The sequence below is a fragment of the Kwoniella dendrophila genome, chromosome 5 (assembly GCF_036810415.1).
Source record: "Kwoniella dendrophila CBS 6074 chromosome 5, complete sequence".
Lineage (NCBI taxonomy): Eukaryota > Fungi > Basidiomycota > Tremellomycetes > Tremellales > Cryptococcaceae > Kwoniella > Kwoniella dendrophila.
The window spans coordinates 135,489-151,878 of NC_089480.1; the positions used below are offsets into that span (position 1 = coordinate 135,489).

At 37.7% G+C, this 16,390-nt stretch overlaps 6 protein-coding genes and 1 non-coding gene across 7 annotated transcripts; 3 read left to right on the forward strand and 4 right to left on the reverse strand.

Moving 5' to 3' along the window:
* Positions 1-257: 257 nt before the first annotated feature.
* On the reverse strand, positions 258-4,706 carry L201_003895 (uncharacterized protein; the record flags this gene model as incomplete). The annotated part of the gene is made up of 14 exons (XM_066219646.1): positions 258-296; positions 372-482; positions 546-828; positions 898-1,172; positions 1,235-1,416; positions 1,498-1,542; positions 1,652-1,781; positions 1,845-1,915; positions 1,977-2,392; positions 2,444-2,655; positions 2,860-3,188; positions 3,234-3,836; positions 3,894-3,995; positions 4,118-4,706. The coding sequence occupies 14 exons, from the start codon at positions 4,704-4,706 to the stop codon at positions 258-260; spliced, it is 3,387 nt and encodes a 1,128-aa protein (XP_066075743.1).
* Positions 4,707-5,285: 579 nt separating this feature from the next.
* On the forward strand, positions 5,286-6,927 carry L201_003896 (uncharacterized protein; the record flags this gene model as incomplete). Its single annotated transcript, XM_066219647.1, has 7 exons — positions 5,286-5,361; positions 5,428-5,546; positions 5,641-5,809; positions 5,899-6,021; positions 6,102-6,184; positions 6,290-6,532; positions 6,628-6,927. 7 exons carry the CDS (start codon positions 5,286-5,288, stop codon positions 6,925-6,927), a joined length of 1,113 nt encoding a protein of 370 aa, XP_066075744.1.
* Positions 6,928-7,231: 304 nt separating this feature from the next.
* On the reverse strand, positions 7,232-8,493 carry L201_003897 (uncharacterized protein; the record flags this gene model as incomplete). Its single annotated transcript, XM_066219648.1, has 4 exons — positions 7,232-7,527; positions 7,635-7,775; positions 7,864-8,048; positions 8,147-8,493. The coding sequence occupies 4 exons, from the start codon at positions 8,491-8,493 to the stop codon at positions 7,232-7,234; spliced, it is 969 nt and encodes a 322-aa protein (XP_066075745.1).
* Positions 8,494-8,908: 415 nt separating this feature from the next.
* Positions 8,909-9,490, forward strand: L201_003898 (uncharacterized protein; the record flags this gene model as incomplete). The annotated part of the gene is made up of 1 exon (XM_066219649.1): positions 8,909-9,490. The coding sequence occupies one exon, from the start codon at positions 8,909-8,911 to the stop codon at positions 9,488-9,490; it is 582 nt and encodes a 193-aa protein (XP_066075746.1).
* Positions 9,491-9,564: 74 nt separating this feature from the next.
* Positions 9,565-11,227, reverse strand: L201_003899 (uncharacterized protein; the record flags this gene model as incomplete). The annotated part of the gene is made up of 7 exons (XM_066219650.1): positions 9,565-9,913; positions 10,001-10,408; positions 10,527-10,628; positions 10,717-10,838; positions 10,898-11,053; positions 11,120-11,140; positions 11,204-11,227. The coding sequence occupies 7 exons, from the start codon at positions 11,225-11,227 to the stop codon at positions 9,565-9,567; spliced, it is 1,182 nt and encodes a 393-aa protein (XP_066075747.1).
* A 664-nt stretch (positions 11,228-11,891) lies between these two features.
* Positions 11,892-15,713, forward strand: L201_003900 (uncharacterized protein; the record flags this gene model as incomplete). The annotated part of the gene is made up of 18 exons (XM_066219651.1): positions 11,892-12,133; positions 12,221-12,433; positions 12,553-12,729; positions 12,801-12,886; positions 12,944-12,995; positions 13,049-13,054; positions 13,109-13,134; positions 13,187-13,265; positions 13,318-13,374; positions 13,433-13,481; positions 13,543-13,583; positions 13,638-14,003; positions 14,068-14,425; positions 14,491-14,532; positions 14,590-14,817; positions 14,911-15,216; positions 15,285-15,477; positions 15,556-15,713. The coding sequence occupies 18 exons, from the start codon at positions 11,892-11,894 to the stop codon at positions 15,711-15,713; spliced, it is 2,679 nt and encodes an 892-aa protein (XP_066075748.1).
* Positions 15,714-15,873: 160 nt separating this feature from the next.
* L201_003901 lies at positions 15,874-15,988 on the reverse strand. The gene has a single exon (XR_010725554.1). It is a non-coding gene; the product is annotated as a 5S ribosomal RNA (ribosomal RNA).
* Positions 15,989-16,390: the final 402 nt, after the last annotated feature.

Here is a 16,390-nt window from a genome sequence, read left to right on the forward strand (position 1 = left end):
TAACCAAGTGATTAGTTTGGTAGCGCTAAATGTATTTGGTATATTGCTATAGATTACTCATGCATGATACATGCTATATATCTATATATATATATATATATGCATACAGAATGTTCGTTGTCTTCACATACATATAACTATATGGCTACAATACACCTTGATATATACATCAAAGATCTTTTGTGCTTATATTTCATAGCTAAAGATCAAAGTGAACGGCAGGTTTCACCATGCCAATTCTTGATCATGCTTCCATATCAAGTCAATCGATCGAAATCTTTAGGCACTTGCCAGCCCTAAAATGTGTGATATGTCATGTCAAATGTCAATAGCAAAATCTTAAACCGGTACAGACACAAGAGCAAACTCACGTGAGCAAGAGCCACTCTCTTATAAGCTTCTACAGCTTCTCTCATTGTATAAGGTGTATTCCAATTTCTCGAGTCTAATCTAGCAGGAGGTGTAGCTTCGGTCATATTGGTCTAAACCCGAAAATATCAGCAAGACGTGGGTATAGGTAAATACAAAAGAAATGGATGACCCACCATAACTTCTCTGACTACTGCTTCTGTACAGAAAGCGGGATTCCAACCAGTAGAAGTCATAAGTTCGTTACAAACACTCCCACCTGCTGTAATATTACCCCCGCCACCACTGATGAAAGGCAACATTCTCGGATGTAGGATCCTCATAAAAGGAGGAGAATGCGGGAAAGATGCAGGAAATCTTAATTCAGCAATAATCGACGAGATGTTATGCTTTTTCATTTCCTTGTAAAGCTGAGAATCGTTCGGGAAAGTGTGTAATTCGAGTGTCCAGCAATACAGACTATGACACAAAGATTCTTGCAAATTTAGCACCACATCGAGACTAATGTAGTAGATTTAAACCTCTTACCTATCAGTATCGGGATTGACCCAGAATGGCAGTTCGCCGTTGTCTTGAGCTTTAACGACAGCTTTGAACTCCTTCCCTAACGCTTTACTTGCCACTACACTTGTTTCGGTCGGAGGAGGTAACCGCTCGAGTTTGTCGTATCGACTCTGTGGTGAAGGCTTGAAGTATATCTTGGTCTTCGAGAGTGGAGGCGGTGGATAAAGTATATCGTGATCCGTTTCGTCATCTGGATCTTTATCGGTGAAAGCGACACGCTTCAATTTTTCTGGCATTCTCTGTGTATTCCATGTCAGGTCCAAGTAAACAAAAGATATATAACGATGAGGGAAAGACTCACCACAGCCAAGGAGCTGTTGACGAACATCGGTTTTCTCGCTAAATGTGGATCGTGAACGAACATTTCTCCCTTCGCTGCTTTAGCTTGCCTGGCTCTCTCTTCCTCTGCGTCTTCAGAAACCTCCATCATATCGGTACCTTGAACCAAGAGAAGGAAAGGTTTGATTTGCTTGACATTATTTACTAAGAAGTTGCGGGTTCATCAGTAACGGCCAAAACCAAGCACAGGAAGACTTTCATCCATGAGTCTTAAATGCAGCTTACCAACATAAAACGGATTGCATGAAACAAATGTGCTTGGTACGTTCACTGATAAGGGAGTAAAAACATATGTAAGCTGTTCTTCGTCCTGTTCACTTCGTGGCAAAAGGTGGCTTCCCACAAAGGCGATGGGTTGATGGGGACTTCAACGACTTACCTAATTCTACCAAAGCAGTGGCTTTGGACATTTTGAAATCGGCATTATCCCTCATACAGCTGGTTCCTCTAGCATAAGTGCCCATCGATGTCGCAGAGTCTGAAGCGAAGTAAACTCCATTGCCGTATGCCTGTATTAAAGTCTCAGCGATCAGATTATCTCCTTTCACAGGCTGGTCAATCTGAGAACTCACCCTCCCGTTGATAGTTTCCGAGAAATCTAGTCCTGTTCTCAGAATATTATGCCATCGTTCGGCAGCGGATCCTAAAAGCGAGAAATTCTGAGCCATCGAATGATAGTAGATTTGACTAAAATATTCGCTCACCATGAAAGGCTAACAACGACGGATACGTTATACAATTCTTGTTGCCCTGTTTAGCTAGTTCCACCTCTTTCTTGAAATTGTTTTCCTGTTCGGGCGATCCTACAACGAAGGTAAATTGTTTCAAATCACCTAAAGAACCATGACCATTCTGAGATTTGATATCTTGTACACCTTCTCCAGGTTTAGTTTCCTTTAAATAGGCTCTACATGATCCCACTACCCATCTCAAAACACCAATTGATCCAATAGGAGCGTCAATTGCTTTGAGTTTTCCACCCGATTCTAAATGTGCTTTGATTTCAGACACTCTCGGTAACTTTTCGATGAGCCAAGCTAATGCTCTACGTTGATCGGCATCCGTTAAATCGTCTATAAGCTTAGATTGTGGGATCCCAAATTCTGGGGGTACTTCGATACTAAAGCGATATCAGCGAGTCGTAGCCACATTACGTATAAATATTACTTACTGAAGGTGAAGAGGCAATTCCATTCTGGTTGACGAGCCGCCAGAAGCCGCGCAATGAGCAAACGATAGAAGGACGTCTACCACAGCTGGATGAGTCAGGATTGTATGCTCAACCGAAGGACCTAATCCAAGACTCATGAAGCCGTATAGACAAAGTGGTTTATCGCACACATAGGGTCGAAGGGATGGAAGATGGACTTCAAGGCCACAGTTCTGTTATAACGTCAGCATGCAGTGTCCTTTGTCCTGTTTTGTCCATTCGTACATTGTCCTTCTCGCTTTGCACAATCTCTCCTGTCCTACTTTTAATTCATTCACTATTCCCTAAGTTGGTCGCCTCCTCCAGCCGATGCAATCCGCGCTACTCTGTTAATTCCCTGCAGCCTCCTGTCGATATCAATATTCATAGTGACTTACCAAGCAATACTTTGGAGCTTCTAAGAACCTTCTAAGTACCCAATGGAAAGCTACTAGAGGTATATTACTTTCCAACCCTTTCGCAACCGGATCGTTCTTATCTTCTTCTCCGATTATTTTCGGTATTTCATTATTCATGAACACTTGCCGTGATTTCTCTTCGTCCATTCCGATTTTATCTGCCGTTGTCCAATTCAACCCAAAGGCAGTTCTCAGCTTATAACATCTTCCAAATGATTTAAGGTAATTCAACAATGGCGCTGAAAGGTAAAATCCAGGTATTCCGTGACCTCTTGTAGTAGCGACCGTTAAATCATTTGAGGGTTTATCTTTCACGTTTATCAGCTCAAAAGTCATGCTAAAAGAAAACTCACATTTTGGGTGAAGTCCAAGCCAGAAATCCATCTTATCCATGTGAGGTGGATAAGTTTCAGTTTTCATCAGAAGAGTGAATCGTTGGTTTTGTTTCCATGCATCAACCAAACCATCATCCCACATACCAAGTACGTTCGGATCGATAGGCAAGTTTTTAAGAGGTACAGAATATGAGATAACCTGATTATCAGCGCCTGTAAACATACGATAAGGACTTACCCAAAAATCAGAAACTTTCGTTAATCCAGGTCTATAACCCCACTTCTTAGCTTGCTCGAAATGATCTTTAAGTTGTATCCATCCTGCACCTAAATCCGCTTGAGAACCCTTAGCCATCTCAAAGCCTCTTCCCAGGTTATCATCAACCCAAGGATCGATATCGTCACCCATGTCTTCATCAGTAACCTCGTCATCGACATCTGGTGGTATTCCTCCGGTAGCTTCATCGTCCCCTTGCAAAGAATAAACAAGTTTGATGAGGAGAGAAGAGATCTCCAAATCGTACACCTCGTGGAAACGAGAGAAAGAGGTTTCCGCTCGTTTAGGAAGATTGTTTGGTGAGAAGATGACGAGCTTATACGAAGCGGGATAAGTCTTGAGGTCTATAGAGCCGGGAGAAATTAGCTTCTTCAGCACTGACTGTCGAGAAATGGATATACCTTGGAACACCATGTCCAGCTCGAACTTGAGTTCTCTCCCATCGATATCATCATATTCCAACTTGAAATTGATGGAATCATCTGTATCACCGGATTTCATGTCTGTTTCTCTCATCAGCTATTAAACATCTAAAGGAGGATGACATATCAAGGGAGAAAGCAAAGAGGGTCTGGTGGCGAAATAAAGTATTGAACACGTTGTAAAGACGCAAGAGATAACTTACTTCTAATAGTACCTAACATACCAGCATAACCTTCTATAGTACCTTCTTTGCCCCATTTCCCTTTTACAATATTGAAATCCCTTTTCCAGCCTGCTCTTCCGAAACTTATTTCTTCTGTTAATGCAGGTGAAGGTAAACTTGGGAAATGTGAAATGGGTGTAGGTATTTTAGGTTTGGGTTTAACTTTGATTTGATCTTGTAAAGATGCTGTTATAGCTGCTTGAATATCATCATCAACTTCCAAAAAATCATTTTCACCTTCACCATCAGAAGCAAAGAAGAATTCAACTTCTTCTTCTCCATCTGATCCATCAATTACTATAGGATGTTGAGCACTCATTGTTGATGAGTTTCTATCCCTTGTTTTTGACCTAGAACTTGAACTAGATTTCGATTCTGTTTTAATAACAGAAGATGAGGAAGAAGCTTTTTCCTCCAGCTGGTTTAATATTTGTTCTTCTTCTTCTTTCTGTTGCTGTTTAATTGCTATTCGAGCTGAAGATCGAGTTGGTCGCTTAGAACAGGGTTGAGAGGAAGAAGAAGAAGTAGAAGAAGGTTCATCACGTTTCTTTTTGATTAATGATGACATGTGGTTTGTGTGCTTCCTGTGTGATAAATTCCTATCAGAGGAGGGACGTGCGTAATGGAGTACGATTAGAAATGGAACGCTATAAGGCTTTGATCCTTGTTTGACGACGCTTGAAGGGAAACAGACACTGTGATCTGTTGTTTTACGACTTGAGATCGATGGGTGTGTAGAAGAGAAAGATCATTGTTTGTCTATCTCTTCGAATGTATATTCTCGGTGTCATGCTCAATGTGTTTTGGGGTAACTTATACAATCATGTAATGATCTGCAAAAACAAGGTTTATCCAAGGATGACTAGACTGTGTGTGTACATGTGTGTAAGAGGTATATGTTTTTCACATCAAAGTTGACTAGGTTACAGTAAGATAGTAGTAAGATAACTCGAAAGGCATGTCTTGCGGGGGAAGACGCGGGGTAAATCCAATTACGTAAATGTTGACTCCTAGTTTACTTAACAACGAAGCGGTAGAGCTTACTTTTCTGATCAGAGAAAGATGAATAAATACCTCTTCTACCTCACCTCTAGTATCACACTTCTTCATCCTTCGTAGCCATCCATAACTACTGAAGCATTCAAAAATGGTAGCTGATACTATTCACGTTCATTCACATCTGGCTGGTCATCCCACTTATCATTTGTTTGGTCACCAAATCGGTAAGTGTGATTGGATGATGAGAATTGGACAACGCGAAGCTGACCAGATCACTCTCGTATACTAAGTTCTTGATGTACCTCTTCCAGCAATAATACTTTCAACGATTGGAGCAGCTTTTTTACTTAGATATACACTATCTTTCTTTAGATTATTACTTGAATTAATCGTTCTTCCAGGTAAAAATGTGAGCTAATAGTCTTCCTTTTTGTTTACCTTTTTAAATGAATACCAGGATGAGATCCGCTTAGCTTATTATTTATTATGATTTCCTGTAATAGGTTAAAAAGTATCAATCTAAAAATGGTATTAACAAAACTTGGGCGTTGGTCACTGGATGTACAGGTGGAATTGGAATTGAATTTGCTAGACAATTAGCTAAAAAACAATTTAATATTGTTTTAATTGGTAGACGAAAAAATGCTTTAGATGAAGTTGCACAAGAATTAGGTTAGTCCGCTTTTTGATGTTATCACCATAACAAAGCTGACTTGACAACTGACAATCTTGTTTTTCTTTTTGGAATGATGTATTGGTAGAAAGTAAATATGGTGTAAAAACTAAATCATTTGTTGTTGATGTTGCTCAACCCGGTTCAGCAAGAGATGAAACTCTTTCTCAAATTGAACTTTTCGCTAAATCAAATGATCTTGGTGTTCTTAGTGAGTATGAATACATCATTGTATTCTATGTATGCGCAAACTAAGGTGATTATATCGTGCTAACATCGTTTTCATTTCAGTCAACAATGTTGGTGCTTCACATGTTATGCCTATACCATTTGCCGAAACTGAAAGAAGTGAGATGAACCAAATCGTTGAAACTGTAAGTCTTTCTCGCGTTGCTTAGCTTCTCTTGAATCCTGCCAAAAACAAATCGAGTCTAATTCTGAAAATCCTGATCTAATTTCTTTCTACTCATGATTTGCAGAACATCAATTGGACTCTTTACCTTACCAGAGCAGTTATCCCATCAATGATAATCAGATCATCAAAAAGAGGAGCACCAAAATCATTGATTTTAACTATTGGTTCTTTATCAGGTAGAATTCCATCACCTTTATTAGCAACTTATTCAGGTACAAAAGCAGCATTATCAACTTGGACAAAAGCTTTAGCTAAAGAAGTTGAAAATAAGGGTGTGGAAGTTGAATTAGTCCAAGCTGCTTTCGTTGTGAGTTGATTCATCGTACATATATATATATATATATATATATATATTTGTGATATAGGAATATGCTGATTGATTATTGTTCTACATCGGATTAGGTATCAAACATGTCAAAAATCCGTAGATCATCAGCATTAGTACCTACAGCCAATAGCTTTGTCAAATCAACTTTATCATCATTTGGTCAACCTAGAGGTTCACAAGGTAGACCATATGAAAGAACACCATTTTGGTCACATGCAATTTTAGATTATTTAGTTGGTTTTGCAGGTTATTTAAGTGAAATTACAGGTATAAACGTTATCAATAAAATGCATAAAGATATCAGAATTAGAGCTATTAGAAAAGCTAAAAAACAACAATTACAAAAACAAAATGAAGGTAAAAAAGATTTATAGGTGGATGAATGGACAGATGACGAACAAAAAGAAGTAATCTGACTGAGTAAGGTAAGGGGAAGAAGACAAGTCGTAGAATCGAAAATTTATCAGTAGTGACTTAGTGACGGTGTATCAATCATGCAAATCGATTCCTCACAGTAAATCCTGCACGACGCAGCATTTTGTGAGTACTGTAATACAGACGAACAAGAATATACATGATATCTATGAGTACATGAACATTAAGTGATTATCATAAATCATAAAAGTCTTCCTAAAAAGTCAAAAGGTCTACAATCTATAATGTCTATCTTATACTTCCTTAATCTATATCATCATTATTTCCCTCCTCGCCACTTTCTTCCTCTACACCACCACCAGGTCTAATAACTTTCCCACCTTTTTTCTGTAAATTAGCTTTCAATTCCTCATCAACAATTTCAAAAGCTACACTCCAATAAGATTGACCATTATCACCATTTATACCAACTGGTGAAATATCTTTTGAAGAAGGTTTATCTTGACATACATATGTAACTGGTTGACCATCCCAATATTTGATTAAAGGTATTTGAAGTGAAAATGGTGATGGTAAAGTTGCTGATAATGTATTGAAATCTATATTGACGTATTGTATGTGGGAAGAGTAAAAGTGTCAAAAATGATTTGTTTAACATAAAAACATAGGCAGAAGCAAGAAAAAGAATGCTTGCATAGTCACTCACCTAATAATCCATTACAAAATTCGAAACCTACTTCAGTATCTGCGTCTATCTCAACTGCTTGCCTATTTGATGCTTTTCCAAACCATTTCCTCCTTGCAGCAATTTGTGATTTCTCATCTGTATAAGAAGGTATATCATCGGCTAATCAGAGGTCAGGTAATGATTATTAGCTTTGATTGAAATCATCAGAATACAAACGATGCGATATGATAATATTATCTAAACTTACCATCTTTTACATTCTTTTTTAACCAATCTAAACTATCTTCATCAACATAAGGTTTATCATCATCATCTTCTTTTGCTGCTTTTGATTTCGATTTTAATGATAAATGTGCCATAGTTGCTAAAGTAGGTGATAAAGCCCATGGTTTATCTGCATATATATCTGCTTCTACTGTTGGGTCTATGAAGCTGTGTCACAGTTAAGAAAATTACACGTCGCAAATTAGTGATATAATACACAATACAAACTCCCCCTTAGATCCCCCAAAAATTGACTGATAACTTACTACATAAATCTAGTTGCAATACTTGTACCCCAAGGTAAATTATCTTTTATTGATTTTTCAAAAACATTTCCAAAAACAATTTTATCTGAATTAGTTGGTGATTTATTTTTAAATTTACCTTTTACTATAATACCATAACTCATACCCTCTCTTCCTTTAACCCCGAAGTATTCATTTCCATCACCTTGTTTTAAATCACCATTATAACCTTTAATGAATATCCATAATTTACCTGAAAATCCTTTAGTTTCAAATTTTGTAGGTTGATTTGAATTTACTTGAACTGGTTTATTAGGTGGATATCCTTCTGGACCTGAAGAAATTGAAGCTCGTAGTTTTGGTGTCATCTTGGAAGTGTATTGACCAATGCAATCGTTAATTTCTAAGGTATTAAATCAAAAAACAGAAGAGATAAGATAGATAGATCAAAAAGTAAATGATAAAATGCAGAAGGAATCTCATGTATATCTGAATTGTTGAAAACATAGAATACAATCTGCTATGACGTAATGATCATCGTTCTATCTTATCAATTTAATCTTCAACGAACAAACTTCGGTCACCCGAGTGCGCTTTTTTATGAGTATAAAACATCTTGTCCTCCTTTGTCTTTGGTTCAGACAATGAACATATGCACGATTATAAATCATAACTTGCTTTCAAGATGCCAATCACTCCAACCAAAGTTGAATAGAGCACTTCCCTTGGGAAATCGGTAAATACTCGTATGTGGACATTGAGGATAAAGAGCGTATAATGACAATGAACTGTCAAAAAACCACCAAACCAACAATCAAACATTCATTCAAGGTACATCAATCAGTTACAAGGTTCTGTTTACCTCTATCTAGATTCAACGAATTACCTTCCAATCACGGTAAATCACTTCATGTAGGTGCTTTTATAACTAGATCAACCGATATCAATGATACGAAACAAGTATTACTTGTTCAGAATAACTCATCAACCGATAACGGTAAGAGTAGCTGGGATATACCAAATGGTAAATGTCAATTTGGAATAGATCAAACTCTATTAGAATCGATACCTAGAATTATCAAACATCAGACTGGTCTCAATGTAATAGCAATCAAGAAAGATATTAAACCTATAGAATATCCAAGTGGGATATCAAACTCACCTAACCAAGAGATATGTAAACAATACAACTTTGTAGCTGAAGTCGACGAGAAGTACTTGAGTCAGACAGATTCACCTTCTTCTAGCTCGGATCAGTTTCAAGATCTCAATTATAAATGGGTGTCAATAAACGAATTGACAGAATTTGATATATCAGATATTACGAGAAAAGTTATTCAAGATGGATATCAGGATTTAAGATAATAATGAGAGCTTCAATCCTTTGTACTAATACTTTTGTATTTGTACTGTTAATTGCATGTTCAATTCTATAAATTTCACTTTCTCTTTGCCCAGTATTCTAGGAAAGTCCCCTTTTCAACCCAACCCATACCTTTAGTCCTTCTAATTCTACCAGTTTCAGCTAAAACAGTTGCGATACTTTCTCTCCAAACTGATTTATGATCTTTTCCAACTGCGATATCTAATCCACCTGGAGCATTGTTTAGTATTTCTGAAGGCAAAAAGGATGGTGAAGAAGGTGATGCAGAAGGATGTAATGTTCTAATATGTAATGATCTATTTGGATATGGTGTTGGTGTGTATAACATTGACGTAACCAAATGTTTTATAGGGTTAGGTAAAGGACATGTTGCTGATGCTGAAAATGGTGTAGGTGGTGAATGTCTAAAAGGTTGTAATCAGTGCATAACATAATCAGTATCCAGACAATAGTTGTAACGTATAATACCTGGATTATAACTCGTTACTCACCTAATATACTTAATCCAAACTAAACCTTGATCATTCCCAGTACCAGTAAAATCGGTTTCATCCAAAGTACCTTCAGCAAACCTCAGAATGGATCTACCATTACTTGTTGTACCTTCTGGGAAAATGACGATTGGTCTACCTTCTTTACGTCTTGCTTCTCTCAAAGTTTTATAGTATGTACCAACTTTTGGTAATTCGTGATAAGTACTAGGTAAAGAACCTGTCTTAGCAATTAAATTAATTAATGAAATAGGTTGGTATCCAATCAAAGGTGGTTGACTTAATGATGTTGATGATGCAATTTGAGCTGAACCTGTTCCTGTATGTCTACCTGTTTTACCTTTATGAGTAGTTGACAAATTGGTTGATTCGGCAGAAAAGATCGGTAAGAGGAAAGTAGGATTATGTCTATAATATCAGAAAACAAGGTTAGCTATGTTTATAAAACTGAGAAATGAATAAATTTTATCATAACAGCTAGTTTTGAGCAGCTCTTGCAGGTATGAAAGGAAATCCACCAACCTACCTAAATGCTAAATACAAAACATCGACATAACTCGTCCAATTCGTAATCATCAAATCACCTTTTTTAGGTGAAACTTTTGATATCTGTGAAACTCCATTCTTCCTAAATTGATTTAATATCAAAGGTCAATCTTATATTAGAATAGGGTTCCTCTGCATTTGGAATGCATTTAATCAGAATCATGACTCACCCCCTTTTGGGTGAATAGATATCAGTTGTAATCCACCAATAACCCATTAGAACCAATGCTAATCTACATGTCAATGCTGTTAACGCTGAGGAAACCAGCCTGTATAAAGGTGGAATAGGTATCTATCAATAGGTATATTGTCAGTAGATGTCCCAGATACGAACACGTTCAAAATGCTTACGAAAACGAGACATATTCCATCAACCAAAATAACATGAAGTAAAGCCACTATACCCAATAAGATTGTTCTACCTATTGAATGGACTAAGCTAAAAGGGCCTAGCAAAGCTATGAATACTGGTGAGACCGTTCGAGGAGGTACTATAGGTAGGAAAGGCTATTGTGGACATTATCATTAGGTTTGGTTCTCTTGGTACTTTTTGGAGAGTTCCAAGAAACTCACTTGAATACCCGTTCCTGGGTCCTATCAACAACGGTCAACTGTAACTCAATCTGGTTTCCTATATATGGTTTCAACTCTACTTACTCGCCATTTAGAGTATTTCTCCATACTGATCACTGATCTTTCCTTGGCTTGTCACTTAGTCAGACTACCTAGAGGTGTCAAGTCAAAAAAGGTGAAATATTCATCAATCTACCTACATATACGTGACCTAATAGATCGTCCAGGATTTCGACTAAGCCTTATGAAGCGGTGATGGCCGCCTATACTAGACCGGGCGATAAGGCAAACTTACCGAGAGAAGTAGTAACCTTTGTGATTTTAGGCAATGCAGGACTATTTCACACCTCACTCATGTAGGAGCATGCATGAAAATAGAAGGCTGAGACGATCGATAACACTTTTACCTCATATATGTCAAAATTGATATGCAAAGAAAGATGTGTGAGCTAAAATTGAGCGTTTGAAAGGAGATAAGAGGAAAGATGCAGTATATTTATCTCGCTACTTAAAAAAGCTTAGCCTAATTAAGGTTTGAGAGTATCGATGATGTCAACGTACGCTTGTTTGCCAGCAAAAAGTGCAAAAGTGTCAATACCACCTGATATAATCAATATGCTTTTTGTCTTTTGTCCAACTTTTATCAGTATACTCATTGTGTATATAGGTGACGGTCCACATCCTTGTTGCCACCTGATTACCTGTTCGCATTCACCAAATTTTATCTTTTCGTTGCGTCAACAGGTAGTAGATACAGAGATACATGTTCTAAATGACAGTCGATACACCAATATCAAATGGCAAGTCTGCCAATGGTGAAGAAATCGATTCTCACAATGAACCAATAACAACTCCAATTATAGTCAAGCCAGTACGAGTGGATCCATCTAAAGAAGATCCTATAGTAGAAAGAACATCAACTTGGAATTGGTTATTGTTTTTACCTATTTTAACCGTTTTACCATTTTATTTATCTAAATTACATTATAAATTACCAGAGGTTTTATCACCTTAGTGAGTTTTACTGTTCGGACAAAGCTCATCAATATATAAGAAAAACTGATTCTCTTCATGATTATGATTATATATATCCTTGTTTAGCGATTCAAATGGTATTCCACAAGTATCTGAACAATCGATCTTAGGTCATATAGAATCATTAGAAAATATAGGTTATAGAACTGTTGGTACTCATGAAGCTATACAAGGTGAACAATATGTTTTAGATCAAGTACATAAATTAGTTAATAGATGTGAACAAACTAAAATATTGAATTGTGAATGGTGGGTTCAACAAGGTTCTGGATTCCATTCGTAAGTGATCTGAACCTTTATACTTACAAATAAGACCTCTAAGTCTTCTCTCCAATCTTTTATACTCTTTTGCTCGATGTTCAACCGGTATAGGGTTGTGCTAACACCTCGTCTATCAGATTCGATATTTTAGATCATGAAGTTTTAAAAGCATATAACGGAATAACCAATATCATACTAAAATTAACAGCTTTCAATCCACCTTCTTACAATGAAACTGCTCCCAAACCGAAGAAAGATGCCATATTACTTGGATCTCACATAGATTCTACTTTACCTGCACCTGGTGCCGCTGAGTGAGTCATATGCATCAATTACCATTCATCATTTTTAGAAGATTGATTTTCAAGGCCCTTTTTTTCATTAGTGATGGTATGGGAGTTGGAGTCATGCTTGATGTAGCTCGAGTCTTGGTAGAACGCGATCAACCATTTGACGGTTCTGTCATATTTAGTAAGTTATACATATGGTCCTAACATAGTTCAGTGCGTATAGCTGACCATTGATTAGTGTGGAATGGAGGAGAAGGTAAGCTATCGCTTAGAAGGAAAGAACTGACAAGGTAGAAACTTTACAGGATGGTTCACACCTCTACTCTACTCAGCATCCATCCAGACACCAGTGAGTACATATGATTCCCATTTACCAGATCGGAAGCTGACGGGTATATCGTAGAGTTCGTGCTGTGATGAATCTTGAAGGTAAGATTTCTTGTTATCACCAATGGACTAGATGGACTAACAGAATCTTTAGCTGCTGGAACCACCGGTGGTGCTTTACTGTTTCAAGCCACTAGTAAAGAGATGATAGAAGCTTATTCCCACGCAGCTCAGTAAGTACAGGATCCTACAGTTCACTGAACAGCGGGACTGATCCCTTTATAGCCCAAGAGGGACCGTCGTTGCTGCCGATGTATTTTCTTCGGGTATTCTGATGTCAGAGTAGGTCGTTTGCATACCGAAACAATGTGTATGAGTTGAGCTGAATTATATGGTAAAGTACCGATTTTGTACAGTTCGAGAAGTATTTAGGCGTATCTGGACTGGACGTAAGTTGGCTCACTGAACATTAGTTAATGAGCTTGCACTAACTTTACATCTATTCTGTAGATGGCCACCGTCGGACATAGTTATTTCTACCATACCAAAAAGTGAGTTCTCCACAAGGTGGATCTTTAAGACATATAGCTCACTCGCAGTAATAGAGACTCTATCAAATATATCGAAACTGGATCAGCTCAACATTTCGCCAACAATATAATATCTATTCTTGATCATTTGACTTCTCCCCAGTCACCACTATTACAGAGTGAAGAATTCTCTCCGCCTGATATGGTATACTTTTCACTATTCGACCAAATCTTTATTTATTGGTCTATGGATGCTGCGACTAGTGTATACATGTCTTTAGCTGCGTTAGCAGTGGCATTATCGTTAAGACAGTTAAGCAAGAAAAGATGGAAGGCTTTTGTGATTGCTTTGATAGGAACACCTTTGGGTTTAGTCGGAGGCGCACTATCTGCTAATATTCTTGCTGCAATCTTGTCATTGAGTGGGAAAGCTCAAATATGGTGTGTAGTAATTTTGGCGGTATGTATTAGATGCGGAGCTGATGATTCAATTGAATCATTACAGGTTCAGACATGAACATTTACCACTATTGATATATGGTCCAGCAGGATTTATAGGTCATTTCACTGTACAACTATTATCATCGAAAGCACTTTCACCAGTTTCAAGAACTCAACTAGAATCCGCACATTACGCTGCACAGACTCTCTTCATAGCTACTTTGATGTTGGTTTTACAGCTTGCTGGAATCAGATCAGCTTATTTATTCTCTTTCCTCGCTGGATTATTGTTGATCGGTGGATTGTTTAATGAATTTGCCAAATTATCGATTGGAAGAAAAGTTGAAGGTATGAAAATTAAAAGTACATACTTAGTACCCCTTGTTGGATGTACTGCTTTGGCTGTGGAAGCTATTACCACTGTAAGTAGGGCTATTTCAAACCGTAGTGGTAGAGGAGAAGTAGCTAATCATGGGTATTTTTTAAGACTATGGATATCTTCACTCCTTTAGCTGGACGAATGGGCAAAGTGAGTGAAATCTCGGGAAATGAGGGAATACACAGACTGATTTATATCTCTTTGCAGGACGCACCAGCAGAATATATCATCGCGACTATTTCATCGCTATCGGCTTTAATATTCTTCCCTACTTTCATACCCCTTTTCCACCGAGTATCCAGATCATCTCAACGGAAAGTTGTTCTAGTAATAGCGATAATATTATCTTGGGTCGTGACTGCCTTAGCAGGACCTTGGTATTGGCCATATGATGAGATGCATCCTAAACGAGTTGGTATACAATACTTGTACAACGTGAGTCTTTGTTCACTGAGCATATCGTCTGCGAAATCACTTGTATATAATACCTGTTCTGGAACAAGCTGACCTGTTTCTGATATTCAATAGCACACTTCATCAGAACACACAGGACATATAGCATTTATGGATCGAGGACCAAAATCAAATATAGTTAATTCCATTCATGAGAAATTCGGTCAACCAAAATCAACATTTATCAACACTCAATTAACAGATTATGATTCAGATTGGGATGTGATATATCCAATTTCAAGCTTCTTAGATACGTACAAATTTCCTATCGAAATTGAAGATCAAGAGCAAGAGAATTTTGAATGGCCAAGTATGGGTTTCTTTACGCAGGAAGTTAATTGGGCATATGGTCAAAGAGAAGTTAAATTAAGATTTGATTTTGTAAGTTCCCTTTTTTCTGGCATTTGAATATATAGTTTGACTGATACGGTTTATTGTGCGTTTTCCAGAAAGGTTTAGTTTGGCCAACATTAGCATTTGAAGCTGCCGTTTTAAAATGGCCATTTGATATAGCACCACCACAAGAAAAGATGAGACATCATATAAAAATGGCTACTTCTGCAGATGAATATATACAAGATTTATATATCACTTTAAGAATGGATGAAGGTGAAAGAATGAAAATTCACTGGTCTGCTATAGGTAAGTTATCCTTTATCTTATCGCAATCACGAGATTATTGAGGATGATGGGAATTGACGTTGTTTGTTGAACGGATAGATATGAATCAGATGGTACCTGGAACAGCATCTCGTTTAGGACCAAATATGCCAGCGTCCAAATGGTTGAGTGAAATAGATGAATGGGCAGAAAAGGAGTATGAAGGAAGTTTAGAAATTATGATGAACGGTGTAGTCTGTGGTGTTATCGAAGTTTAGGTTGTCAAAATTGCTAGATACATGAAAGATGCCATAGAGATATGCGATAGTGGACATTGGTCAATGCCAACGTACGTTTTGCTTAAATTTGGGAAAGCGAAGATTGAACACAAGGCAATGACCATCAGAACTCTCATCTTCCTACACCGAGCAAAACAAAAACTACAGCACCCGGGATTCCCAAGTGGTCCCCCACCTTGGTACTAACCGAGCGATAGGTAACTTAACTGCGCCGAGCAGACGAGAGGCGGTGTTTTATACCTTCTATGGCCGTAGATGAAAACCAACAAGTGAAGTCAAACTATACATGAGTACACTCATCAGAAATGCGATTTGATGGAGAAGATTAGATAACGAAGGTATGTGTGTGTGTGTGTGTGTGTGTGTTTGATGGTTGAGGGATAACCCTGAAATTAGGTGAAATTCTCCTTGTTCATTTCGAAACATTGTCATTTTCCTGCTTTCAACATCTATCTCTCTTTTACCCTTTACTGATCTAGATTGACCTGGAACTTTGCTGACAACTGAATAAAGGGTACCTACAGCTAGAAGATGCATACAAAACATACCTTGGAGGGTGGTAGATTACAAATGCGGTAACAACAGCAAAAAAATATCTAGTTGATCGGTATTTTTGTGTTTCGGGTTGAAAGTTGTTTACTTTGGTCTGTGCTCAG